The sequence below is a fragment of the Oenanthe melanoleuca genome, chromosome 4, assembly GCF_029582105.1.
Source record: "Oenanthe melanoleuca isolate GR-GAL-2019-014 chromosome 4, OMel1.0, whole genome shotgun sequence".
NCBI classification, from domain to species: Eukaryota; Metazoa; Chordata; class Aves; order Passeriformes; family Muscicapidae; genus Oenanthe; species Oenanthe melanoleuca.
In genome coordinates this window covers 25,604,840-25,630,903 of record NC_079337.1, presented here as the reverse complement: position 1 = coordinate 25,630,903, position 26,064 = coordinate 25,604,840, and the positions used below count along the sequence as shown (strand labels likewise).

Genomic DNA, 26,064 nt, shown 5'->3' with positions numbered 1-26,064 from the left:
AGGCTTGTTGGCCTTCTGGCATCTGAACCAAAATCTCAGCAACTGAGTGATGGGTGATCCAGCTTGATGGAGCTGTGCCTAGGGACCCACCCGGCTCCCTTAACTGCCACAGCAACCCCTTTCTGATCTGGGGCCCTAGTGTCATGAAGTTTCCCTTTCTAGTCACTGTGCATATTCCTGGTTATGATCCCACCATGATAACAGGAACAGTGTACCAGAAACTGCCATGAGATGCAGTAGTCTTCTTGTAACCCCTGTTTAGTTTGGAAACAGTTGAACTTTTCGTGAACTTTTTACTACGTGTTGTAGTATAAAGAAGTTTTAAGCAGATGTTGAAACATGACAATGCTAATAAAAAAAAGTTAATGTAGTGTAAAGAATTTTATTATGTAAACAAATAATCATGCTCTGTTTGGAAACAATTCCAGAATATTTTAAAATAACAGTTAAAATTTGAGTAGGTTTTTTCTTGAGTAAGCTAGCACAGCAGTGAAATAACCTTACCTAGAACAGGAGGCCTGGACTAGCAGCATTTTACAGGTATCTTTAACACCTGAAGAAGTACTACATTTACTATGACTTTTATCTGACTGAAGTGCAGTACTATTTTCTCCTACTTTTCAGGCAAGGTGAGTGACTATTGTGCTTTTCCCACATGGAATGTTACTTCTTTGCAAGTTCCCTTTCTAGAGGTGTTTCTGCATTTATCAATTAGCATGGCTCAGAGGTGTTTGGGGGTTAAGATGTCATGTTCCTGACAGAGGTGGTGTTCACACCCCTGCAGTGTTCCAGTTAGAATGATGACCTGTGCAGTAGGAATTCCAGACTGAATAGGAAAGAAGAATAGTTCCCAGGAAAGAAGGTTTTTTTATGGCCTTAGGATTCTAGTTTCCCCTCAGCCCTCAAGTAGTAAGTGCATTTGCCACTTGCAGCTCTCAGTTTTCATGATCATGGCACTTCAGATGGTTGCATTTTAGAAGCCCATGATCTTGGATTCACTGTCCATTCTGGAGAGAGCTTTTCTCACAGGAGAGGAGGCATTTCGGTTGTGAATTAGTGATCAAGCCTGCATGGCACTAGAGGAGAGGACAGAGTTACGATAGGGAGCTTAGTTGCAGACCCAGAATACCACACAGGGCAAGGCTGAATTTACAAAATATACCAAAATATTCGAGATACTTGAAAATTTAGAGCAGTGATTACCATGGCAAGGACCACGTGTGATCAGCTAACATGGTCCCAAGGGATAAAGCAACTATAATTCAATTTTATTTAGACCTGAAGGAATTTACTAGCTAAGCAAGCAGCTCTGTCCCACAACAGCTTTGTTGTGGTGCATTCGTGATATGCGCAGCTTAAAGCATATCCTAATAAACTTGTTCACCAAAGAATGTGCATAAATGCCTTGCTGAATCAGCCTAGGAGAAGAAAACTGCTGATGGGAACAAGGTCTCTATTCTTTCTTCCTCTTTGCTATCCTGCCGCATCTTCTACAGCAACATAGGCAGCACTTGAAAAGAATGAAGACAATAGTGGCTGTACAGATGAATAAGAATGCCAGAACATCCAGGGAGTGGTACTGGTACCAGGTGAGATGGTGAGCAGCTGGTCTCAAGTGCTTTGCTCCTTTGTGACGCATGACAAATTCAATCCAGAAGACAGCTCTGTCCAGAGGCTTAACAGGCTGGTCATGCTGTATCTTGGATAACTTTAGAGCATTTTCCTTATAGCTGGGGGGAAAAAAAAGAAGAAACCAAAGAGATTTCTCATTTCTGAAACAAACCAGCTAGCACCTGGCAGTCTTCATGAGGAAGGTAGACAGCCTTGCTTTTACTTTCATCAGTCTTACTTAAATGCATTTGAAAGTGGTCCAATTTACTTCTATATGCATAAAATTGGGTTAAGAATAGTAATAGAGAAAGCCAGTATTTTGCAAAAAAAGTTATTAAAAATTATTCCAGATACTACTTTTTAGAAAGCCAACATGGAAACATTTGCCGCATTTCTGTTCCAATATAATGGAGTATGCTGATTTGGGCGGGGATAGAAGTAGCTGCTGTGGGCTATTTTTTGGATTTGTGCTGGAAACAGTATTGATACAATAAGGATGCTTGCCTTACTTCTGAGCTTATATGGAGTCAAGGCCTTTTCTGGCTCTCACACCACCCCACCAGCCAGGAGGCTGGGGCTACACAAGGAACTGGGAGGGGACACAGCAAGGAAAGCTGATCATAACTCACCCAAAGGTGTCATGCTCAGTAGTAAAATGAAAGGCTGGGGAGGCCACATGTACCAGCTGCCATCCAGGTTATTACAGATTACCTCCACCATGGCTGACTCCCTAAGATACTAGATACCTCCATCAGTGCTGGTCCATTTGCTTCAGGAATTTGCAGGTTCTTATTTGAAGGAATACCTGTCCTGCACACTGGATGGGAGTAGCTGGTAAAGATTGAGGACTTCTGCATTTTTCTAATCCCTTTGTCAGTGGTCTTATCATTAGTAAGGGATCCCAGCTGCTGGGCTTCCTTCTCTCAGTCCTGACTGATAGGTACGGCAACCTAAGTCGTATGTTACCCCTACTGCTAAGTCAGGGGTAGGAGAAAGAACTGGCAGCTAAGATCTAATAAAGCTACAATTGTCATTCAGAGCCTCCAGAGGATTTACACTAGCAAAGAACTCTAAAAAATTCCTCTGAACTTTCCAAGAACTATTTTTCTCAAAGCACTTATAAAATGTGGTATAAGGAAAACCAAATTACTGATCTCTCCTTTTTGAGAAATGCTGATTTTCAGAAAGGAAAGATGGTTTTCATCTGAAATCCAAACTTCAGCTACTCTGCATCTTTCATTCCCAGAAGAGCCAGCAGAATTTCTCACATCAGCAGCCCAGCCTTCTGTACAGTAAGAACAAAACTCACGTGGAATTGTAAATGACTGTGTTCAGTGCATCAACCAGGTCCTGCGTCTTCATTGTGTTGAAATCCACCTGAACTGCAGCTCCTTTTGCTACCATGTGAGCAATGTTGTCATGCTGGTCAGCAAACATGGGAATCCCAACCATTGGGATCCCGTGGTAGATGGCTTCATAGAGCCCATTGGTCCCACCATGTGTAATAAAGGCCTTTGTCAAGGGATGGCCTGGAACAGGGAAGGAGAGGTGTGTGTTACAGCAGCTGTGGGAGACTATTCACTGGGATGTGAGTGCTGCATAGACAGAGCCAATGCACCACTAGAGAAGGGAACAGCTGTGACCTCTGGATCAGCAGCAGAGCTTGCATGCTTAGCTTTCACACAGTCATACTTACTTCAACACATGTGCATCAGCATGTCCCTCCAGCCTACCCCACAGTTACTTTGGCCCTTCCACTATTGTGCAGTTGTTTTCACATGGTATCAGGTTCATAACAGCCCTGTGTGTTAGCCTTGCTTAGGTCATTTTGAAGAATGAGCCCTGGAGATGAGCTGCAGAGGCCAAATCCAACTCCAGAGAACATCTCTGCTTTGGTATTTACTCCTGCCTATGGATGCTTTTGAGCCTTACCAGACAACTGCCATCAAGCTATGTAAGTCAGAGCCTTTTAGGAAACTAAGCCTCCCAAAAGCAAAGCTCTGCAGCTTAAGTTGAGAAATGAAGTGTATCCACAAGCATTATGTGATTCTGTGGCCTGAAGTACCCATTCTAGTGAAAAAACAAAGGAAACAGTTTTTCCAAGGGTGCAATCCATCCCAAATAGAATCAGTCTCACCAAGCAGGTCATTCTGTGGTATCCAGTCATAAATCCTGGTGTTGGAGCCCAGAGTTTCTGGTTTTTTCCCTTTGTACCGCCAGAGGACCTTGAACAAAGGAAAAATAAGATAAACATGGTGCATGTGATGTGCCTTTCTGTATTACTACATATAATTTAAAGCTTTATCTCAAACCCACATACCTTTTCCCAGAAGTTCAAATAGCTTTGGCTCCAGTTGAACTCTTTGATTGGTTATTATGTGCTAATTATAAAAAAATGCATGCAATTTTTATATTTTGGCCTGTAGACACACCTCCATGTCATTTGGTTCAGAGGAGGTAAAACACCAGAACTCCCCATGAAGTAACTGAGCAGTCTGTCTCTCTGAGAGAGCCCAGCTTTCTGGCTGTATCACATCCATCAGGCATGCAGGTAAAGAACAGGCAACTCCAAACATAAAAGACTCATTGAGAGCAACGGGAGTGAAAAAAAGCAAGGCAACAAGGCAACTTGTTTTAGGTTTGAAAAGAAGTTCACCTTTTGTGGAAGCTGGCTGAGGGCTTTGGCGATCACAGTACTTTTTTCATCACTCAGGTTGTAGACCATTGATCCAAGAGTGAATACAATGACACCATGTTCCCCTGAGCTCTGAACAAATTCTTCCATTTCCTAGGAGAGGCAGAAAACATAATTACATAGTGCACATTACACAGATTTCTGTGAGTAGAGAGCATAACCTTTTCAGCTTATTAAGGAAATGGTGGTGTGAGCACCTCCTTACAGAAGGGCTTGACAAAGACAGAACTGGCCCTATCTTAAACAGTCAGTTTCTCCCCAGCAAGGAGCAGGACAAGTTGAGACAGGTGACAGATGCTTTGTCTTTTTGAAAGCAAGTTTCAGGATTCATTTCAAGCAGCATCCTGATCACAGATTCACTGAGTTGGTGCCATCATTTTGCTAGTCAGACAGTTCTCATTTCTTACAACACACCACATTGATCAAAACATTTTTTCTACAAATCAGACCAATAGGTTTTCCTGTTCATTAGTTAGTGTCATGTGAACTAGAGCAGTAACATGCAAAAGAGAATGGTTCTTCATTTTCCCCAAGCTCAACCCATGCTACAGGGGAGTGGGAAGAAGAGGTAGAAGGTTTATTTTAGTAGACAGCTTGCACTGAAGATGGCCTATATCTTACTAGGCTCCTACAGGAATGATAATCTACACCAGAGCTTGTCATGTTGTCATCTTCAGTATTTGGGAGTTTCAAATTCCACCTGAATACTGCAATTCACAGCAGAGCATAGGCTGGAGATGCTCAGTGTTTACTCCCTTTAGATGTCTTAAATTAGGGCACAATAGAAAAAGTGTTTATCACTCATCTGTTTCTGCACGTTTTGACCCCATTTTACCTAAAGAATTAGTCTTGTCACAATGCCTTCTGGCATCAGGTATTTCAATGTTATCATGGGGTCTGTATCTTACAATTAAACATTACATTTAAGTACCCTAAGGTAGCACCTGTTTTTCCTAAAACAGACACTCTATTACCCCGTACTGACATCTGCTATCCTCTTTTAAGACAGCAGGCTGTAAACCAGCCCTCAGTTCAGACAAGTATGGACAGATGCTAAATAGTTCCTTGCTCCCCAACAGCACCAGAGCATCTTCTTCAAGAATGAGCTTTCTCAGGACATGGCTTGTGTAGTTATCAGGCTTCTTTGTTAACAATCCAGCCAATGGCAGAATGAAGTTGGGATACCTTTGGTAATGGTTTTGCAGGCTGGCAATGAAGTCCTCCAACAAACTCAAAGTTGGGCAGGAAAGGGCGTGGAAATTCAAAATCCCAGTATGTTCTGATTAACCAAATCTCTGCTTTTCCCATTGTCTCACACAGGGTTGTGGGTCTTCCTGCGGACAAGGTACAAGAGGTTTACAACATGCACAGGAGTGACCTTGTTTGCTCTAGATTGTGAAACAGGAGCCTTACCTTTGCCTTTTGGCACTCCCAAACAGTGTAGTTTATCAAACCATGCATAAAATGAAAACATCCACAAATCTAGATCTATTCCTTACCGTGTCCTGTCTTCAGGTTTAGCAGGTGGCCATGAGCAAGGCAGTACAATCCTTAAAAGGATTTTGAACCTTCATGATTACTTTAGAGGAATACAAGTAAGAAGCATTTAGTATCTAATATAGAAGTACAATTCTTGTAGTGCTGAATTATTACCTGTGCTTGTAATAAAAACACAAAGAATACTTGGGAAGGAGAACAATTACTGAAAATTTAGTTCCAAATAAAGAATGAATGAATCACAAAATGATGATCACCTGTCAGGGAGGAGGAAAGTTTTTAAACAAAGTTCTGTAGCATTTTTCAAATGGTGACTCATTTAGTGGCTGCTCAGACAACAATAAAAGACAGATACAGACATCTCTAGTTTTCTTAAGGACTGGGCCAGCTGCTTCTGACACATATTGGGAAAAAAAGGCCAGCTTCATAAATACTTTTAATGTCATTTTATGCTAAATCTAATATTTCTAGAAATCTGTCTGGAAAAAAAAAATCTGATGTTTTATAGTTTACCATTTGGAAAAATATATATTCTTAGCTACATGCTGCAAGTTGTCTTTGCAATATTTTCTCCATAAAGTGAAACTGGGGAGTAAAAGGGTTAGAAGTATTGATAAATAGTTTTCCGAAGCCAGCCTAATGCAAGCAGGAATCAAGCTAAATAAGCTGCAAGATAAAAATTATCTGTTGGGCATCTTCTTATACTACTTGATCAATTTAAATTAGAGAGAAGTGAGTCAGTTGCAAAGTTGCTGAAGTGAAAATTAAGTTTGCGTTACAAGTAGTGATAAAAAGGTGCAATTAAGTCTTTATTCAGTCCAGGGAAAAGGGACTAGTTTTCAGAGCACAAAGGTGTTCTTTGCAAATGCAGGAAAAGATTGGACAGCAACGGAAGAGAAGCCCTTTGTTTGCTGTTCATTCATTATCTGCCTAAACTTAGATACCCTGGACAAGATTCAAAGTCCATTGAACTAAAAGGTATCTTTATTAAATGTTGAATCATGCCTGAGTTGTACTATGCTGGAGCAAAATTTTCAGGTATGTATGTAGTTTAAGGAGACTCTTTCAAACTCTGAATGGCATATGAAACAGAAAGGTGACAGCATTTTTTGCTGATAATCTGAACTCACACATCCACACATCCTTATAGTCCATGTCCTGCACTATGCAGAGCTGCAAGATACTTCAGGTAATATTACCACCTCTGCTGGCCTTTGAGAAAGAGTATTTGGAAACAACAGCATCATGGTCCCAAAACATTCAAAAGGCACAACCTATGCAAGAAAAGAAACCACTCAACAGCTGCCTTACCTAAGACATTACTGAAGTACCCATCCCATTCATCTCGCCAAAACTTCACAAAAAATAAATCCGTGCAAATATAAAAGAGGAAGTTCTGTAGTCTTTCCATAAAGGACATCTGGTGTGTCAGCCCCATTGTGCTAGCAGGCACATAGGAAGGTGGGGATGGCAGCCCACCGCACAGCCGTTCTACCACATTCCCATCAGAGAATCGGAAGCTGTAGACAAAAGGGATCTCTAGGATTTCTGCTACAAGCTCCCCACCTACAGCCAGGGGGTCAGCAATCAGAACATCAAACTTGGCCTGCTGCAGCTTTGCTATCAGGCGAGAGTTCATCACCAAGGTGTCACAGGTCTGCTTTGACATATTGGTAAAGACTTCTAGTTGCTCTTTCATCGTCCACATGATCTCCCAAGGGAAGAGATTAGAGGCTTCATTCATCCAGAAATTGAGGAAGTCCTCCATGGAGGCATCTAGGGTCTCCTGGCTAAAGGGAACTTGCAGGACCTCAAAAGTGAAAGGGGAGGAGGTGTCCTGGTAGTTGATGAGCAGATTGCTTGAGGGCACCAGGACGGTCACTTCATGACCCCGGAGAACAAGCTCTTGCAGAAGCACTTTCACATTGATCCAGTGACTGGCATCAGTGGGCCAAACCACCACCCTCCCACACAAACTGGTACTGCAGCAGCATGCATAGGCCCAGAGCAGCCAGGGGAACTTTGGCCCCAGCATCTCTGCATTCCACGTACAACTCTGGTCTGACTGAACTGGAAGCAGTTCACTCAACTTTAAAGCCAACCAATTAAAACTTTAGAGCCAACCAATTAAAAGCGGCACTTGTTTGGTGACTACACTGGCAAACATGATTGGCAAACGTGGCAAGAGGGCATGTCATAACACAAAACAGCAGTCATGGGAGGACTGGGCAAGCAGCAAATCCCGTTCTGGAGTATCCTGCAGAGCCACAGCTGATCTCAAAATTACATCAGCTCCTATCTGCTCACCACAAAGTGCTTTTTGCAGCATGTGAAGACCAGAAGCCTTTTCCCTGTGTTGTGGTTTAATCTTGATAGGCAGCTAGGCACCACAGAGCCTCTAAATCTCCCACTGTAGGAGGAGAAAAGGAAGGGCAAATTTAGAAAAGTCATGGATTGAGACTGAGATAACTTTAAAAATTAAAGGAAAGGGGAAAAAAAAAAAAAAGAACAAGAAAAGCAAGTGATGCAAAAAGAACGGTTTCTCACTACCAGCCAACCAATGTCCAGTGAGTTCTCGAGAAACAGCAGTCCTGACAAACTTCTCCCCCATATCTTTTATTTTGTTGAACACAAAATCATCCTGGGCTGGGGTATCTCTTGGGTGAGTCAAGTTCAGCTGTCCCAGCTGTGTCCCCTCCTGACTTCTTGTGCACCCCCAGTCCCCTTGCTGTGGAGTGGACTGGGAGGCAGGAGAGGCCTTGACACTCTGTAAACACTGCTCAGCAGTAATTAAAACATCCCTGTATTATCAAAGCTCTTTTCAGTGCAAATCCATCATGCAGCCCATGCAAACTAACAAAACAAGTATTGCACATGGAGCCATAAATGCCAAACCCCACAGTTCACAATAAAAAAAGACACCACATGATCCAAAGAGCTCTGAGGTTTACACAACAGACATCAAACCATGCTTCAGCCAGCACAAGATTTTCTAGTCTCTGTCGTCATAAAATGATAAGCAACACAAACATACAGCTAAGTACTCTAAGAGATGGATACCTTAACAACTTAGCTCTCTCAACAGAATTACACCTTATTAGTGAAATATAAATAAAAACACTTTAAAGTCTTATATTGAAATACCCATTTTATCTCCCCACTAGCAATTTGGCCTGTTTCCTTTTAAGCATTGCTATAATTGCCTAGAGCAAAAATAGGAAAACATTATACAACTATTATTTTTTAAAAATTAAAAACGACTTAAATATAGCAATAATCTAATAGGTTTTTATACACTTTCAGAAAAGCAAAGAACCATGTCTCTGCAGAGGGTCTTTTATCACTGTGAGTTGGGGCTCACATGATCTCCCAGACTTTTGTAGGTCCAGAGGAGGATATTGTCTCTAATTTTGAGACAAAGTAACAAGTAAGAAGTGTGCTATGGAAGAAAAAGTTTGGTAGGTAAATAGTATTTTACTGTTCTTAGTGTTTGTCATGATTCATCTATGAATATGAATAATGAGCCCTGTTTCAAGTGCTTTAGCACTGTTTTACATATTCTGGAAGTACCTGTACAGACTTAGTTCTACTACTGTAGCAGGTCGGGATTAATAGGCAATGTTTGTACTTGCCTGTATTGTTTGACTTCATGCAGGAATTCTGAAGGACGGAGAATGAATTTGGGGCTGTCATGCTCTTGATTTGTGCCTTAGCTTCTCATCTCTGGGTATTTACTCTTGTGTGTACAGCAGATGTAATTTCAGGAAAGAGAGCAGCCTTACCTAAAACTTCACTGTAGTATTGATCCCAGCTTGCCCAGAGAACGTAATGAAATATGAAATCCTGCAGAGTGTAGCTGAGGATGTTTTTTAGCCTTTGCCAGAAGGTCATCCTATCTGTTAGGCTGGTTAGGGTGGTTGGTACATAGGAAGGAGGTGCTGGGAGTGTTCCACAGAGCCGCTCCACTGTGTTGCCCATGGAGAACCGGAAGGTATACACAAAGGGGATACCCAGCTTCTCAGCAACCAGCTCCCCACTGGGTGACAGTGGGTCTGCCAAAAGGACATCGAAGGTGGATGCCCTCAGTCTTTCCATCAGGGTCTCATTCTTCACAACTCCATCACAAATCATTTTGGTTATGTTCTTCATCTGCAATATCTTTTGAGCTATTTTGTAAGCACCTTCCCAGATAGGTAGCTCTCTCTCCTCATAAAAAAAAAAATATAAAATTTCATCCATTAAGTCAGACATCTCCTTTTTGGTGATTGGCACCTCAATCAGCTCAAACTGGAAGGGTGAGGGCTGTGTGGGATTGAGGATGAGGAAGCACGAAGGCAGCAGCACAGTCACCTCGTGGCCCCGGACCACAAGTTCCTGTAGTATGTGCTCCATGTTCAGCCAGTGGCTGTTGTCAGCCGGCCAGACCAACACTTTCCCTCCGGAACCGCAGCCCAACACGGCCAGCAGCAACAGCACTGACACCTCCTTCCCTGCCATAGCCTGCCCTGTGTGGCAATGCCCCCGCAGCCTTCCTTCACCGGGAGCAGTGGCACTCCTGAACTGGGCTGGGCATGCATGACACTGCCTTGATCCCGAGGGCAGGGAGCAAAGGTAGGCAGTGTGAAATCCTGTACTGGATAATAGCATGTTTAATATCATGTTTTCCTAGGGCACAAAAAAAGGTGACTAGCACCAGCTGGCACCCTCTGGTGGTAAACAGCTTGCTGAAGCTGGAAGATGTGATTCCTCTGGAGCAGCAGGGAGAGCTGTCAGGGGCTTAGATTGTATCCTGTTGGTAATCTAACTACGGTCTCTGTGTTACTCGTTTGGTAGAAGAGGTGACTTTTTCATTCTTCTGACTCTTTGAAACACAGCTAGGTAGGCAGCAAAGATACCCACTGTGTGGGCACCTTTTCACTTTTATAATGCCACAATGCATCCCTTTAGAACACACTTAAAGTGGTGATCCAGGGTTGCAGCCAAAGATTTGCACCTCGAAGTGGATGAAACTACACAGCAAATTACTCTAGTATCAGAGTAAGACTGTCCTCATGTGAATTTGCCTCTAACAGAGCACTGTGGGAGATCAGGAGAGGGTCGTGCAGGCTTCCTGCCAGCCACTAAGTGCCAATTATGGACTATAAATTGAACCAGAAAATCCATTAAACAGTTTTATTTATATGGTTCCTCCTGATGTGCAATTAAGAAATACTCTAAGTTCTCTTTTCTGTGTTAAAATCATTATTACAGGGTTTCTTCCCAGTGCTGTTACACAATTGTTTCCTAATGTTTTTGTCCAAGGCTTTTGGATGGTTTCCATGCTGCCTAGAGCACCCTTTCTGGGACAAAAATGTGGGTCATGGAAACAGTTGGACTGTGAGGAGCCAAGCTGAGATACATCATGTACTGTACCCATGACACCAGGTTGGCATACTTGTGGTGTCTTGCATCATGCAGATATTTGCAGGCAATTGACCCCTGAGAGATTTTGAACTCCGAGAGATTTTAGAAAAAGAGGTCTTTTTGAAGAGTTCAATGAGAAGATAGTAGAAATGACATGTGATTAATAATAAACATATTTTTCTACATGATCACTCAAAACAGTCCAGAAGAAAAGCCTGCAGAGAAAAATTTGTTGTTTTCACTGTTTGGTTTGTGGGTGGGAGGGTATGTTCTAAATAAAACTTGTTTTGTGCCAAGAGAATTGGTTTTATATGACCAGTGACATAAGTGAAGTCTCTATTACAAAGCCACAATGCACTTAGATATTGCTGCTGAGGGTGACAAAGGCTGGCTTGTAATTCACCAACTCCACCCTCCTTGTTATGGTCCTCTGGATGGGGAAAATGGCTCTGTTCTTGGCTGCTTTCTTTGCAAGCAGTCACCCTTGCTGAGCACCCTGAATGGTGTGGAAGTCGTATCAAACTCCACACTAAAATTGTGACAAAAGTTAAATCTGTCCGTTGGGATGACCTCGATCCTGTCCCAGTGCAATAACTGCTAGTGGCTCAGTCCCATTTTAGGGACATAATGACAAACTCTTGCTGACCTCTCTCTTGACCCTGGTGGGTTCCTAGCTCTGCAGGAGACTAGAACATAAGGACAGACTGTATAACAAGAAGTGAAGTATCAGAAGGCTTACCTAAGACCTTGCTGTAGTAAATATCCCAATGTCCCCAGTAGCTCTGGAAAACGTAGTCTTGCAGGTGGTAAGACACAAAGTTTTTTACTCTCTCCCCAAAAGACATGTGGTCAGTGAGCTCAGACAGGGCTGCAGGTGTGTAGGATGGTGGGGTGGGGATCTTGCCACAGTGCCTTTCCAGAGTGAAGGCTGGGGAGAAACGTAGCGAGTAGACAAAGGGAATGCCCAGCTTGAGAGCCAGGAGTTCTCCACAGGGGGTCACAGGGTCTGACAGCAGCAGGTCAAAGCCAGACCCCTGCAGACGAGCAATCAGGTCTTTGTTGGTCAGCACTGCGTCACACATGATCTTGTTCATCTCCTGCCAGCCTACAGACAGTCTTCCCAGCTCCTTGTAAAACTTCCAGAAGGTCAAGATGGTTGGCCTGTTGTTGAGCCATAGATCCACTACTCCATTAATCAGGTTCTCAGGAACATCTTTTTTGAAGGGTACATTATAGGTCTCAAAATTCTCCGTGGCTTTAGGCCTGGGTTCAATGAAGAGGGTAGCGTTGGATACCAAGATGGTAAAGCTGTGCCCACGGCGGATGAGCTCCTGTATAATTACATTCATGTTCAGCCAGTGGCTGCCTTCTGTTGGCCAAACCAGTATCTTCCCACAGAAGACAGGCCCTAGAAGAGCAACCTGAAAAAGGAGCAGCTGGAGGTATTTTTTTAAGCCAGTTGTTTTCATGACCATGGCAGAGTCAAGGACTAGATAGTCTGGGAATGTTCCCTTCCAGCTGGGAGTGCTGCACCTCTCTGTTTGATGGCTCCTTACTAGTACTCTTAGCAGAAGTAAGGCTTTGCTGTTGCACAGATATTGCCCTTATAACCTGTGTTTTGTCTGAGCTCTGAAAAGAAAAAAAAGATGTTTGGTGATTCATTTTTCCCTTTTTACCTTCTACCCTGTTAGCTTCCCACCAAAGAAGTTCTGTTCTCTTGTTACAAGTATGACAGCAATCCTCACTGCTGTCAAAGGAGTCAGTCCCCTGGATGCCAGCCCTGAGACTCAAACAAATCCCTTGCATTTTTTCCATGAACTAGCAATGGCAGAGGCAGGCCAAGGAATGAGAGGCCACATAGTGGACTTAGAAGTGGCATCCTTTTTTAACAGTGAGATGCTAAAAGTGCTGATACTTCTTATGCTAAGAGAAGTCAACAAATCCTTCATTTGTTTGATGATAATGCCAATAATGGTATGCAATTTGTTCTAATAGGTCACTGGTAGCTTCCAACTGCTCCCAGACAACTTTTAACACAGAGTCCATTGCCACTGCCTGTGGCACATCACCACCCACCTGGTCATGTCTAAACATGGGTCTGGGCCTCTTCTGAGCCCTAAAAGTGCTGAAGAGCAAAACGTACATCATCTGGGATGGCTCTCACTTGAAAAGTTGTCCCTTGAATATAAACGCCATGCCTGGAAGCAGTTATTTAACCACCTGGAGCCAAACTGAAAACTAAAACCCACACATATAATTATACTCTTGATCCAACACAATTTGGGGAACAAATGGCATGCAGCAAAAAACTCTTACCTAGCAAAGTCTTCCAAGGTACATGAATACTGTGCTCTGAGTTGCAAGGTGCAATTTGCTGCACTGTTTTGCTGCTTTTCCTTGCTGCTCCCCTCCTCTGTGACTGGGCTGCTCCCACAGGTTTGGTTATCAGGTAGAAGGAGCTTAAGTAAGTTACCCTCTAAGCTGGATTTTTCTAAAGGGGGAAGTAATAAAATACGGGATGATGGCAACAAAGCATGTATTCTGTGTTTATTCATTGCTTTGTTATGCTCTGGGAATTTAATGGTTGAAATGGTCTTTCCCTTGCCAGGATTTACTATTATTACAGAGTCCGGTTTGTAGGAGGACTTTGTATCCTAGAGATAAAAAATATGGTGTCTGACTGCTAAAAAGACTTTTTTACTCCCTTTAGGGTCCCAGGTGGCAAAATAAATTGTTTGTTATATAGTAGATATGTTTATAAACGGTCAACAGGAACAGAGAGTGAATCTTGTGGTTTGCAGATGTTTACAAAAGTTGGTATTTTACCTGTGTTGACTCTGTAGCCCTTGATTCCAGAGACCTAGGCAAGCGTTTAATAACCTGAAACTATAGGAATCTAAAGGTGCAGCTCAATGATTTTTAAGTACTGTCCATAATATTCAACAGGATTTTTTCTAAACCTCAGATTCCAGAACTATTATGCCAGCATGTTTCAACCATAATTTGGCCTTACAGCCAGAAATTTTACTACAGTCTATCCACAGACGTTTGTATCCAGAGGAAGATTTTTCTTTTTTTCAGGCTAATTTAGCTTATTTTGTAAAGTCCTACAAGAAACTTAAAGTTTTTTCAGCAACAATTGAAAGGCCATGTTCATATGCCTAGAGCAGATCATAGAATCCTAGAATATCCTGAACTGTAAGGGATCCACAAGGATCATTGAAGTCCAGCTCCTGACCCTGCACAGGACAGCTCCAAGAATCACACCATGTGCCTGAGAGCATTGTCCAAATGCTTCTTGAACTCCCTCAGGTTTGGTGCTGTGACCACTTCCCTGGATAAAAACTTAGATGGGAACTTATTTTTGGTTTCCAACCCCTTAGTATCAAATTCCTCCATAGCAAATGAAAGCAATTGCTAGGGGAACCAAAGAGTCATAATTGTCTTTTTTCCATGGCTAGCTCTAAAGATGATACTCAGATTACTCAGATCAGAGAAGGTATGCATTTTGAGAGGATTAAAGAACAAAATCCAGCAAATGAGAGAGAAGTGGGGCAGAAGAAAGTTGATGGTATTAAGTACCTGTATTTCACACATCTAACATTACTAACAGAATAACAGTGCAGAAGACAGTGATGCAACCTCCAGCCTTGTTAAAAAACAACAAGCTTTTCAAGGCTAAGGCTCCCATGCAAAAGTTAGGCAATGCAAACTGATGATTTCCACACATGGGTCTCTTCACATTGTGCTGGGTGGCTGGGGGTTGCAGTGTACATGGCACTTTAATTTCTATGAAACATTGATACCAACTAGCACCTCAGAAATTCAGGGCCAGGTAGAAAAGGGTGCCCTGAAGAGGCACCAAATTACTCTGTGCTTTCCCTTTCACTTAATGCAATGAAGCAGCTTCTGGTCTGAAAGCGGACTTAAAAGTCTTGGCTTTTTTTTTTTTTTTTTTTGGGTGGTGGTGGGAGGTTTGGCAAAGGGAAGGGAGGATACTAGATTGGGAAAATTTCAAAGTTGGCTCTTCCCTACATGCGGAACTGACAGGATTTAGCAATTCTGCAAAGTCACATGTGCATGTGCTCATTAAAAGGCTTGTAATCTCCAGGGTATAGGGAAACTCCAGCAAAAGTTAGTGAGATAAAGCAGGTCACCATGACCATCTTTCTTGAATAAACTATATCTTTATACCTCTGCACTGTTACCGCAGGATGAAAAAAAACAGGGACTAGGTAAATAGCATTGACTTGGATTTTTTGATTCAGTTTAAGATTCTAAACACTCGTCACTGCTGCTGAAATGCTGTAAGGGTACTTAGGCAGATAAACAACAGCCATCAGGGTGGCTGGCACAGGAGCCACTTCCACTCTGCAAAGCCAAAGCATTAAAGAAATGAGAGAAGGTTCAGGCCAAGCTTGGTGTCTCTGCTAGGAGCTGCATTCCTGGTGGAAGAATAGGTGCTGTGCCCTGTTCTTATCAGCTCTAGAGCAAGGAGTAGCAGCAGATTTGCCCAAGCTCCCTGCACATGTGGTACACTCCTGTCTTGCCAGCATCTGTCCAACCTCCCAAGGAAAGCTGCATGCTATGGTCATGGGCAAATCTCTAAATCCCATGGGTATGGATATGATGGGACTCATCCAATGGCACACCAGCCTTAAAAGGAGGAGTTGCTCTCTCCATTCCACCTTTTCATGCATGTTTGCTGTTCATGCTCCCATGGCAAGCCTTTCCCGGTGACCTACCCAGTCGTCCTGCCAATGGTTTATTTTACTGGGAGAGTTTGCTGCTGGGGCAGGAAGGAGCTAGGCAAAGATCAGGTAGGCTACAATGGCTGGGGCAGCCTTATCTCCTCATCACTACAGCCCAGGGAGTGGCAGCGATAGCACCAGAGCACAGACCAGAGGTCGCTGCAGAAATCACTGCACCCACCACTGCAGACACCGGTCCCAGCTGTGGGGACAGGAGCACACCCAGAGCCCTGCTAAAGGCAGGGGTGCTCATGGCGTGCCAGCATCCCCAGAGCAAGCACCTCTCCCACCGCCACAGGACCACTGGGGGACAGGGAGCTGGGTCCCTGGGGTTGTTGCAGCAGACCACAGATCAGGGAAAGGTTTAAGGGTGCTGATTGCACCCCAAAGTACCCCAAACCCACCACCCTAAACCCGTGCTCATGCAGTTCTGTGCAGGTGAGCATGGACAGAGCACCCAGGGAGACTCATCTCACCTAAAACCTGCTGCTCTGCGCTGGAAGAGTGACGCTGGTACAGTGACACAAGGAGGGTGTCAACAGGAGGGTGACGGCAGCAGTTTCTATGGGCTGAGACAGGGAGGCGAGGGCAGTAATGTTTGCCAATGCTGTGGCTGCAGGGAGGGAGGAGCGAGTGCAGGGAGAAACCAGCAGCCACTGACCTGCAGGGAGGGCCACAGTGGACATCCCCAGCCCCACCAGACCTACTCTCCCCCACAGGTCCCAGGCCACATCCCACTGTGTGAGGGTGGGGAGGACACCTCTCACTGCCCACACCCACCCAATACACAGATTTGCCAAACCCCTCTGCAATCCCATGAGCTGCTGCTGGCAATTCCCCCACCACAGCGGCTGAGGGGTGACACCTGCTTGTCCCCAACCCAAGAAGAGGACAGCAGCCCCAGGGGAACAGCTGGGCTGGGATCAGCACAAGCTCAGGGCAGTGAGCACCCCAAGGCAGGATCAGGGAGCACATTTTATTTCTCTCCAGCAGTCTCGGGGGAGAAGAAGGAACGGCAGCAGTGCCATCACAGCACAGGGCAGACTTGGGGGGCGTGCGGCGGTGCCTCCTCAGATCTGAGTGCGGAAGCACAGGTCGGTGTCCGACATCTTCTGCGCATAGTCCTGGTCAAAGCGCTCGTTCTGGGCCACGGTGAAGTGGTTCTTCCAGTCTCCGGTGGTGCCTGTGGCCGGGCAAGATGGGGCTCAGCAGGGCCGGGGGCACAGCACGCCAGAGGCCCCTCAGAGCCGCTCACCTTTGCGCATGAAGGGGGACACGCCGTGGTCCATGAGGTCGGAGGGCACCTTGCTGTAGTTGGTCGCAGGGTTGTCCCGCATGGCCTCGAAGGAAGTGTGTCGGGTGATGGTGTCCAGCGCTGCCTCCGACAGCTTCTGCCCCAGGAACTGGGCCACCTTGGCAATCTCCCGGCGGAGGTCCTGTGTGACACAGGCCAACACTCACCCCTCCTGCCACCCCCAGGCCTCACACCATCATCCACCCCGCCCCATCACCTCCTTCAAATCCTCGTAGAAGAGGTAGAGAATGGGGTGATCCTTCCTGCGCTCCCAGTAGTCCTTGACGTGGTCGTACCAGGAACCATATGCCACTGCATGGGGAGAGCAGCCAGTGGGTGTCAGTCCCCTGCAGGGTCCCTGCATGCACCCAGGAGTGTCCTGTCCCACCTCTGCCAGCCATGAACTCCTCCAGGTACTGGGCCCATGTCCCTGGGTGCGGCTGCAACTTGTTCATCAAGTCAAAGTGGTAGTAGGAGACAGCCACATCCTTGGCGTTGCGCCCCACATAGATCATCTGCAGGTGGGCCATGGAGGTATGACAGGCAGCGTTCGGACCCCCAGTAGGGAGGACGCTCCAGCTGCTAGAACTCCCCATGACCATTTAGGATGCTGGAGGGAGCAGTGGGGAGTCCTGTTTCAGGGGAACAGGGGAGCTGGAATTCACCCCATGGCAGGGACCAGGGTTGGCGGTTACCTTGCAGTGGTTTTCCCAGAAGGATTTGGGCAGGATATGTGCTGGCAGATGAGTCTTTACCACACGGGGTGAGGGCATGGTGGCCAGCAGATCTGTTCCTGGGGGATCGCAGAGCACTTCCTCAATGGGCCCTTGGCAAAGACCCTTAAGACTCAGCCCCTGTGGGGTGCCCCTGCACCTCACTACCTGCTGCCATCTTTCCAGGGACAGAGAACTCCAGCATAGGCACTCTGTGGCTGATAATGTCCCGCTTGCACTTCTCAGGATCTCCACCTTGCAGGATCATGTCCACAATCTCGCTGACCCAAGTGGTGCCTGGGGAAAGGAACCCATCGAGGGGAGTAGCCAAGGCAGCATCAAGTGCCTCAGCACTGATAATTCCTCAGACCTTGACCATATGCCATGGAGGAAAAGGGAAATCCTACACAACTTGGTCCTGACAGCCCCTGAATATGTTGCATGCCACTAGGCAGTGGGTTTCAGCTGAACACCACACTTGCCCACCCAGTACCAGCACATCTGGTTGCCTTGGAGATGCTCACCAGATTTGGGGAAGGTGACCACCACGATGTCCTCAGGGCGGCTCTGGAAGGAGTCCACACGTTCCCAGTTGTGGGTGAAGGCATTGACCATGGAGATGCCATGCACTGTGAGCCAGGGCTGACGCAGATAGGGGTCTGGACTGGCCATCCTGCTGGGGACAGGGACATGTGGCAGGGCTGGCTGATGAGCTGAGGCCCCCTCCTCCAACGCTCTCAGGGCAGCCACCAGCCAGGGCAGCCCGGTCACTTGGCACTGTGCCTGCTCAGGGAGCGGCAGCGATAGCACCAGAGCACAGACCAGAGGTCACCACGGCCATTGCTGCACCCACTGCTGGCAACAAGGGTCCCAACTGCGGGGACAGGAGCCCACCCAGAGCCCTGCTAAAGGCAGGAGTGCCCACAGCATGCTGGCATCACCCAGACCTGGGCGACTAGACTAGAATAGCACCTCTTCCCTTACCTCAGCACCCCGGAGGAGTAGGGAACTGGGTCCCTGGGGTTATTGCAGCAGACCACACGTCAGGGGAAGGTTTAGGGGTGCTGACTGCACACAAATCCAAAATGCCCCAAACCCACCACCCTGGACCCTGCAGCAGGCAGCTCTGTGTGTCTAAGCACAGACAGAGCACTCACAGGGCACCTGGGGACACTTGGCTCACCTAAGACCTGCTGCTCTGAACCAGGAGAGTGACGCTGGAACGTTGACACAAGGAGGGTGACAGCAGAAGACAGGGAGACTCGGGGCCTCACAGCGGTTTTTATGGGAAGGAGAAGGAAAGAGGCAGGGCACTGAGGGCAGTAATGTTTGCCAATGCTGTGGCTGCAGGGAGGGAGGAGCGAGTGCAGGGAGAAACCGGCAGCCACTGACCTGCAGGGAGGGCCACAGTGGACATCCCCAGCCCCACCAGACCTACTCTCCCCCACAGGTCCCAGGCCACATCCCACTGTGTGAGGGTGGGGAGGACACCTCTCACTGCCCACACCCACCCAATACACAGATTTGCCAAACCCCTCTGCAATCCCATGAGCTGCTGCTGGCAATTCCCCCACCACAGCGGCTGAGGGGTGACACCTGCTTGTCCCCAACCCAAGAAGAGGACAGCAGCCCCAGGGGAACAGCTGGGCTGGGATCAGCACAAGCTCAGGGCAGTGAGCACCCCAAGGCAGGATCAGGGAGCACATTTTATTTCTCTCCAGCAGTCTCGGGGGAGAAGAAGGAACGGCAGCAGTGCCATCACAGCACAGGGCAGACTTGGGGGGCGTGCGGCGGTGCCTCCTCAGATCTGAGTGCGGAAGCACAGGTCGGTGTCCGACATCTTCTGCGCATAGTCCTGGTCAAAGCGCTCGTTCTGGGCCACGGTGAAGTGGTTCTTCCAGTCTCCGGTGGTGCCTGTGGCCGGGCAAGATGGGGCTCAGCAGGGCCGGGGGCACAGCACGCCAGAGGCCCCTCGGAGCCGCTCACCTTTGCGCATGAAGGGGGACACGCCGTGGTCCATGAGGTCGGAGGGCACCTTGCTGTAGTTGGTCGCAGGGTTGTCCCGCATGGCCTCGAAGGAAGTGTGTCGGGTGATGGTGTCCAGCGCTGCCTCCGACAGCTTCTGCCCCAGGAACTGGGCCACCTTGGCAATCTCCCGACGGAGGTCCTGTGTGACACAGGCCAACACTCACCCCTCCTGCCACCCCCAGGCCTCACACCATCATCCACCCCGCCCCATCACCTCCTTCAAATCCTCGTAGAAGAGGTAGAGAATGGGGTGATCCTTCCTGCGCTCCCAGTAGTCCTTGACGTGGTCGTACCAGGAACCATATGCCACTGCATGGGGAGAGCAGCCAGTGGGTGTCAGTCCCCTGCAGGGTCCCTGCATGCACCCAGGAGTATCCTGTCCCACCTCTGCCAGCCATGAACTCCTCCAGGTACTGGGCCCATGTCCCTGGGTGCGGGTGGAACTTGTTCATCAAGTCAAAATGGTAGTAGGAGACAGCCACATCCTTGGCGTTGCGCCCCACATAGATCATCTGCAAAAAACTTGGTGGCATGTGGGGACTTGCAAGGTCCCAATGGGACAGGCAGCCCCTGTTTGTCTCCTGGATCCCTCCAATTATGTTCATTCCAGCCTGATACCTTGCAGTGGTTTTCCCAGAAGGATTTGGGCAAGATGTGAGCTGGGATATGGGTCTTGATGATGCGAGGGGATGGCATGGCTTCCAGCTGCTCTGTGCCTGTAAGGATTTCCCCCAGAAGAGATCCCACTGCCGTGCTGTCCCACACAAAACCAAACCTGTCCCCATCGCCCATCACCATCCTCTGCCACCCACCACCCTCTGCCACCCCACTACCTGCTGCCATCTTTCCAGGGGCAGCAAACTCCATCATTGGCACCCGGTTCACAATGTCATCCTGCTTGCATTTTTCTGGGTCACCGCCTTTCAGGACCATGTCCACGATCTCACTGACCCAGGTGGTGCCTGGTGGAGAGAGACTGGGTGTCCAGTTGATGCCATTCCCCCTGGAGCCCCTTATCAGGCACCAGAGTGTCACCATCTACCAGTGCTGCCTTTTGGCATGCCCCTGGTTCCAGCTCAGGCATCGGCAGGTTGGTACCTTGCTTCCTGAGCATGGCCCCTCTCTGGTGCCTTGGGGATGCTCACCAGACTTGGGGAAGGTGACCACCACGATGTCCTCAGGACGGGCCTGGAAATTGTCCACCTGTTCCCAGTTGAGGGCGAAGGCGCTGACCATGGGGATGCCATGCACGGTGCGCCAGGGCTGCCGCAGGTAGGTGTCTGAATCGGCCATCCTGCTGGGAACAGGGACATGTGACAGGGCTGGCTGGCAGCAAGGAGAAGCACAGGGCCTCCTCCTTCCCTGGGTGCCCCAAAATCCCTGCTGAACCCCACCATCCTGGCCATATGAAGGAAACTCCTTGCTGGCATCGCGGGAGGTGGCACCTGTTTTCTGTGGGGATTTTGGGGCCCAGGTGGCCGTGCAGGAAAAGTGGAAGGGCACTGCCAGTTCTGGGCGGCTCAGGTCAGACAGGCAGCTACCCATATCAAGCCGGCAGCGCTGTTTCTGGGAGTAAAAACTCTCAGGCGCATTCCTGGCTGGAGTTGCAGGCTGTTTTCTCTTTGCTTTTTCCTCCCCATCTCTCCGTTGTACAGCAGCACGGGAAGCCTTGCTTTCGGGGGGCTTGAGTGAGAGTTTGACAGAGACAAGAACGAGGAGCAGGACTCACAGGACTCTTTGCCCAGGAAGCCTTTCCACCCACCACCCAGGACAGAAACGCTGGACATGCCAGCTGCAAAACCCGCACGCTGTGATTTCTGGAGAGAGGCTTGGTGTCTTGCTTCCACCTCCTGGGGTCTTGCGGGGACACGGAGCCCCCGTACCCACCCCGGCAGGTCCCCCGCTTACGAGGCCAGGGCACCCCGAACGACCGTGGCCAAAGCCCCCCGGTTACTTGCCTCTTTTCCGGGCGCCCTGGCAGGGAGGAGGCAAAGCTATGTCCGCCGCTTACAGGGCGGGATTTGTTAATTTCCTTCCCCTGCAGGGAAGATGGAGGCCGCAGGGAGGCGGGGGACACCGCTGGGACTGGAGCCCGGAGCGACTCGGTCCCGGTTTTGCGGTGGGAGGAGGGCAGGGAAAGGGCGAGCGGGAATGAGGACGGCCCCGGATGCCTGTGGTGAGCTGTCCGTGCCCAGCACCTGCCGGGACAGCGCGAGTGGAAATCACAGCTTCCCCTCCACCCGCAGTGGTAAACACAGGGAAGGAATCCCAACCCACATCCCGAGAGACTGAACATCACCCTGTCCTGGTCCAAGAATCACCTGCCTGAACGTCCCCAGCTCCTCACACCGACGTGGAGCTTGTAAGCGGGATGTGGGTTCAGGCTTTGGTCGTACCCCTACTCCACTCAAATACGGGTCCAAAGTTTGCGGGGTTGCAAAGCACAAGTACTCCTGGGAAAAGTGTTTAAAGGTGCTGATAGTGGTGAAATGTTCTTCCTAACATTAGCCGGGAGGGAGTGGGAAGGGCAGGAGAGATGGCAGCTGGCCAGGGCTACCCTTGAGATAAACGTCCCTGATTTGTCCCCGGTGAGATGAGGCATGCCACGGCAGGTGTTCAGGTGTTTTGCTGCTCATATGCCAACAAAATTTGCTGCACGTGCAAACAGGGCAGGCAAAGCTAGGAGCTGGGGAAGCACATCTCCAGTGGAAGACATCTCCAATGGCATTTAAATGAATGTGCAAAAAAGAATTTCTGTGAGGTAGGTCCCCTCACAGCACTGCTGCTCTTTAGCAGTTGGATCTGGACTACATCTCTTTGGGACAGAACAACCCTATAAGGCTGTCTTGACAAGAAGCTGCAATCTTGGAACTCAAGAACCGACCAGAAATGGAGCGTAAATGGGGAATTTGGGGCTCCAAAGCACACCCTTGCCCCCAGTGGGACAGGGACTGGTTTGCTCCAGGAATCCTAGAGCAAGGGCAAGGTGCAGCCAGGTTGAAGGTTGAAGGGTATGTTCTCTATCTATCAAGGACTGTGATGTTGCTGAGCCTGGCAACATGCCAGCAGGGAGCTGTTTCCCTTCACCTTTGTTCCACAGACTATGGGCTGCCAAGCTCCAGCTGGGCCAAGAAGAACCTCACCACCACCCACTCTGTCAAGAAACTTGCCACAACCCAGAGGCATGAAAGCTCCCGTGCATACAAGGGCTGTGGCACCACTGGATTCGCTGGTGCTCTGGGAATTTTCCACTCCTCACCGATATTTGGTCCCTCCAGGCGCCTTGGTAGGCTGGGGCAGCCCAAGTTGACAGGGGTCAGTGGTGGTTTCTGGGAGAGTGCTCACTCCTGGTGATGCCTGATCATCACTAGCTAAAAATCCACTGTGTGCCTACCCTCTCTCCGGATGACCATGAAGATGTTCCAGGAGGAACACCTGCAGGGGGTTCAGGTCCCACCCTCATTTTCCCTGCCAGCAATGACTCAACCTCCATTTATCACGATTTATTGCAGGGGAAAAAGTGAATTACTGCAAGAATCTCCATCTGGATCCACCCTCCCCACTGGGACAGCAAGGAGAATGACAGTCCTTCTGGGAAGGGATATGAGCCTCTCACACTTCCATCTGGAAGTGGAGGTCAGAACCTGCCATGTGCTCCTGGTAGTGCTGGTTGAAGCGCTCATTCTGGGCCACAGTGAAGTGATTCTTCCAGTCTCCAGAGATCCCTGGCAGCAAGAAAATAACTGGGGTAAATCCTCACACACATGAAATATTTGCAGCCACAGATGGGTGCTGAAATACAATCCAGGGACGTCCCTCCCAAATCCTGCACCACCAGCCAAACCCCACCTTTCCGAAGGAAGGGGGAGAGGCTGTGATCCATCAAAGTGGGGAGCATGGTCTCATAGTTGGCAGCAGGGTTCTTCTTCATCTCCTGGAAGGAGGTGTGGTGCAGAATCCTCTCCACCGTTCCCTCCGCCAACTCTTTGCCCAGAAACTGCAAGATCTTCTGCACCTCCCGCCGTGGGTCCTGCAAGGTGACTGACATGAGAAGGCTGCCAAAAAAACTGGGGGGGATGATCAGGGCTCCTTCCCCTCCATTCCAGCCTCACCTTCTTCATGTCCTCATAGAAGAGGTAGAGTATCTTCCTCTTCTGCTTCTCCTCCCACCATCCGCGCACATGGTCATACCACGACCCATAGGCCACTGTGGGATATAGTCAAGGGATTAGCTGAAAAGAGGGGTAGCAGGGGATGTACTTCCCACTGGCTTTCCAGGGTGGGAATCCCACACCTTTGCCAGCCATGAAGTTCTCCAAAAACTCAGCCTTTGTGCCGGGGTCAGGGTGTATCTTGGCCATCTGGTGGAAGAAGTAGTAGGAGATGGCAACATCCTTGGGGTTGCGGGCCATGTAGACAATCTGGGGAGAGCCAAGAATGTGTTTGAGAGGCACAGAGTGGTGCCTCCTCCCCACCAACCCAGATGGGGAGAGAGACAGGGGCCACCTGCCATGTTACCTTGCAGTCCTTCTCCCAGAAGGAGGTCGGGAGGAGCTGGACCGGGAGATGGGTCTTTACCAGCCGTGGGGATGGGGTTTTCTCCAGCTGCTCAATGCCTGTGGCACAGGGGATTTAGAGGTGTGAGCTCCAGCACCCTCACCCCCACGCTGGCTCTGTTCCCTCTCCACCCAAGCCAGGCAGCTGGGCTGGGGAAGCTCACCACTCAGATCCTTGGAGACCTTCATTTCCAGGAAGGGCACACGGTTGTAGATGGCATCCCGTCGGCACTTCTCCACATTGCCATCATGGTAGATCATGTCCATGATCTCACTCAGCCATGTTGTGCCTGAAGCACAGAGACAGTATTGCTAAGGCTGGTGTCATCCCATCCCCCCTGCACCCTTCCTCAGGGCCACTCACCTGATTTGGGGTAGGTGGAGATGAGCAGGTCGTCTGGACGGGCTTGGAAAGCCTTCACCTGTGGCCAGCCCTCGATGAAACTCTTGAAGAGGGGGATGCCATGGAGGTTTCCCAGCTCCTGCCTGATTCCACCTTCCTGCTCCATGGCTAACAGTGAGTCCACACAGCACTGGCTGTCTTCCCTGCTGGCAGCCTGCACAACTGGCTGGCTCCTGTGCCAGGACTGTGCCTGCGGCAGTACTGGACCCTGTGCCAGGACTGTGCCCAGGGCAGTGCCCCATTAGACAAAGTCCAGCCCTGGTCACATGTGGCAGAGGTATTGCCAGTGCCATAGGAGGATGCCCTAATCCCTGGTCGAATACTGCCCTAATGTGGATGCTATGGATGCACTAAGCCCAAGCCATGAAGGGTTGGGAATGGAGCCCTCATCACCTCTCCTCCCACCTGTCTGCACTTGTCCCCCAGCTACAGCCACGGAGTGCCACGGAGTTGTGGAACTGCAGGGACAGCTCTGCCACCCAAGGCTCCCGTTGCAGCCCTGCTCTCAGGAGTCCACGTGCTCTGGTGCCCAGGAGCCCCGGCACCTCCACCCTCCTACCACACCCAAGCTGTAATGGTAATGAGAGCTGGCTCAGCTACAGAGCACAGAGAATGTGAAGGAGGTTCAAAGTGCCAGCAGCTGGGGCCTGGGATTCCCCCCACCACTTCATGAGCACTGTGTTGTCCTGCAGTGTCCCTGCTTGTCGTGTGGACCAGAGTGGCCAGGACCTGGTTGAGGCTGCTGGAGGCAGGCCTCCCTCTCTGCCTTCCTGGGTGCTCCTTTGATGCCTCTTGTAGGAAAGGGCTGAATAAGCTGATCTGCTCCATCCTGGATGATCTGACCCATCAGATTGTACAGTACCAGCCATGAAGGAGCAGGTGCTGTTCTTGCTCCAGGAGGAGATCAAGGAAAAGCAGAAGCCAAGTGGTGGCTGACCCAAGCCAGGTCAGTGGAGTCTCTGGGAAAGGAGGCACCAGTGCAGGATACAGCATCTGGACAATTTGCAGAAATACAGTCTCACAATTCTGACTTTCTGTATGCAATGAGGGAACTGGAAGATAGTAAATGGGTCTGTTACCCTGACCAAAAAATACATGTAACATTTTCATCTG

At 48.7% G+C, this 26,064-nt stretch overlaps 3 protein-coding genes across 8 annotated transcripts; all 3 read right to left on the bottom strand.

The window, feature by feature from the left end:
* Window positions 1–362: 362 nt before the first annotated feature.
* On the bottom strand, window positions 363–16,607 carry LOC130252843 (UDP-glucuronosyltransferase 2A2-like). Of its 3 annotated transcripts, none has more exons than XM_056490842.1 (8): window positions 16,434–16,540; window positions 11,946–12,835; window positions 9,586–10,233; window positions 5,492–5,640; window positions 4,268–4,399; window positions 3,749–3,836; window positions 2,921–3,140; window positions 363–1,730 (listed from the first exon to the last, which is right to left on the bottom strand). In XM_056490842.1, exons 2-8 carry the CDS (start codon window positions 12,679–12,681, stop codon window positions 1,454–1,456), a joined length of 2,250 nt encoding a protein of 749 aa, XP_056346817.1. In that variant the 5' UTR covers window positions 12,682–12,835; window positions 16,434–16,540; the 3' UTR covers window positions 363–1,453. The 3 variants fall into 3 exon arrangements, with proteins under 3 accessions (XP_056346817.1, XP_056346815.1, XP_056346816.1); XM_056490840.1 differs by lacking the exon at window positions 9,586–10,233 and adding an exon at window positions 13,523–13,687 and having other exon boundaries at window positions 16,434–16,458; XM_056490841.1 differs by lacking the exon at window positions 9,586–10,233 and having other exon boundaries at window positions 16,434–16,607.
* A 312-nt stretch (window positions 16,608–16,919) lies between these two features.
* Window positions 16,920–19,282, bottom strand: LOC130252844 (sulfotransferase 1B1-like). Of its 4 annotated transcripts, none has more exons than XM_056490845.1 (8): window positions 19,148–19,282; window positions 18,489–18,637; window positions 18,133–18,261; window positions 17,947–18,044; window positions 17,640–17,766; window positions 17,469–17,563; window positions 17,213–17,393; window positions 16,920–17,140 (listed from the first exon to the last, which is right to left on the bottom strand). In XM_056490845.1, exons 2-8 carry the CDS (start codon window positions 18,634–18,636, stop codon window positions 17,028–17,030), a joined length of 891 nt encoding a protein of 296 aa, XP_056346820.1. In that variant the 5' UTR covers window position 18,637; window positions 19,148–19,282; the 3' UTR covers window positions 16,920–17,027. The 4 variants fall into 4 exon arrangements, with proteins under 4 accessions (XP_056346820.1, XP_056346821.1, XP_056346822.1 ...); XM_056490846.1 differs by having other exon boundaries at window positions 17,947–18,062; window positions 18,489–18,640; window positions 19,148–19,280; XM_056490847.1 differs by having other exon boundaries at window positions 18,489–18,640; window positions 19,148–19,277.
* A 375-nt stretch (window positions 19,283–19,657) lies between these two features.
* On the bottom strand, window positions 19,658–25,155 carry LOC130252846 (uncharacterized). The gene is made up of 16 exons (XM_056490849.1): window positions 24,913–25,155; window positions 24,713–24,838; window positions 24,511–24,608; window positions 24,287–24,413; window positions 24,105–24,199; window positions 23,842–24,022; window positions 23,611–23,717; window positions 22,270–22,490; window positions 21,951–22,190; window positions 21,138–21,286; window positions 20,826–20,954; window positions 20,611–20,708; window positions 20,378–20,504; window positions 20,207–20,301; window positions 19,951–20,131; window positions 19,658–19,878 (listed from the first exon to the last, which is right to left on the bottom strand). Exons 1-16 carry the CDS (start codon window positions 25,055–25,057, stop codon window positions 19,766–19,768), a joined length of 2,232 nt encoding a protein of 743 aa, XP_056346824.1. The 5' UTR covers window positions 25,058–25,155; the 3' UTR covers window positions 19,658–19,765.
* Window positions 25,156–26,064: the final 909 nt, after the last annotated feature.

Bases quoted from the DNA above. Each gene is read 5' to 3' on its own strand.
- LOC130252843 (XM_056490842.1), bottom strand. From the start codon at position 12,681: ATGGTCATGAAAACAACTGGCTTAAAAAAATACCTCCAGCTGCTCCTT. The intron at 10,234-11,945 runs GTAAGCCTTCTG...CCGGAGGGAAAG, and splicing joins TTACTACAGCAAGGTCTTAG to TGTTGGTCTGGCCGGCTGAC. The intron at 4,400-5,491 runs GTATCCCAACTT...TGCCTCTCCTAG, and splicing joins CTGCAAAACCATTACCAAAG to GAAATGGAAGAATTTGTTCA.
- LOC130252846 (XM_056490849.1), bottom strand. From the start codon at position 25,057: ATGGAGCAGGAAGGTGGAATCAGGCAGGAGCTGGGAAACCTCCATGGC. The intron at 24,839-24,912 runs GTGAGTGGCCCT...TCTGTGCTTCAG, and splicing joins CTCCACCTACCCCAAATCAG to GCACAACATGGCTGAGTGAG. The intron at 22,191-22,269 runs GTGGGTTGGGAT...CTGTCCCGGCAG, and splicing joins GATGTTCAGTCTCTCGGGAT to GTGCTGGGCACGGACAGCTC.
- LOC130252844 (XM_056490846.1), bottom strand. From the start codon at position 18,636: ATGGCCAGTCCAGACCCCTATCTGCGTCAGCCCTGGCTCACAGTGCAT. The intron at 17,564-17,639 runs GTGGGACAGGAC...CTCCCCATGCAG, and splicing joins GGAGTTCATGGCTGGCAGAG to TGGCATATGGTTCCTGGTAC. The intron at 17,394-17,468 runs GTGATGGGGCGG...TGTGTCACACAG, and splicing joins TCTACGAGGATTTGAAGGAG to GACCTCCGCCGGGAGATTGC.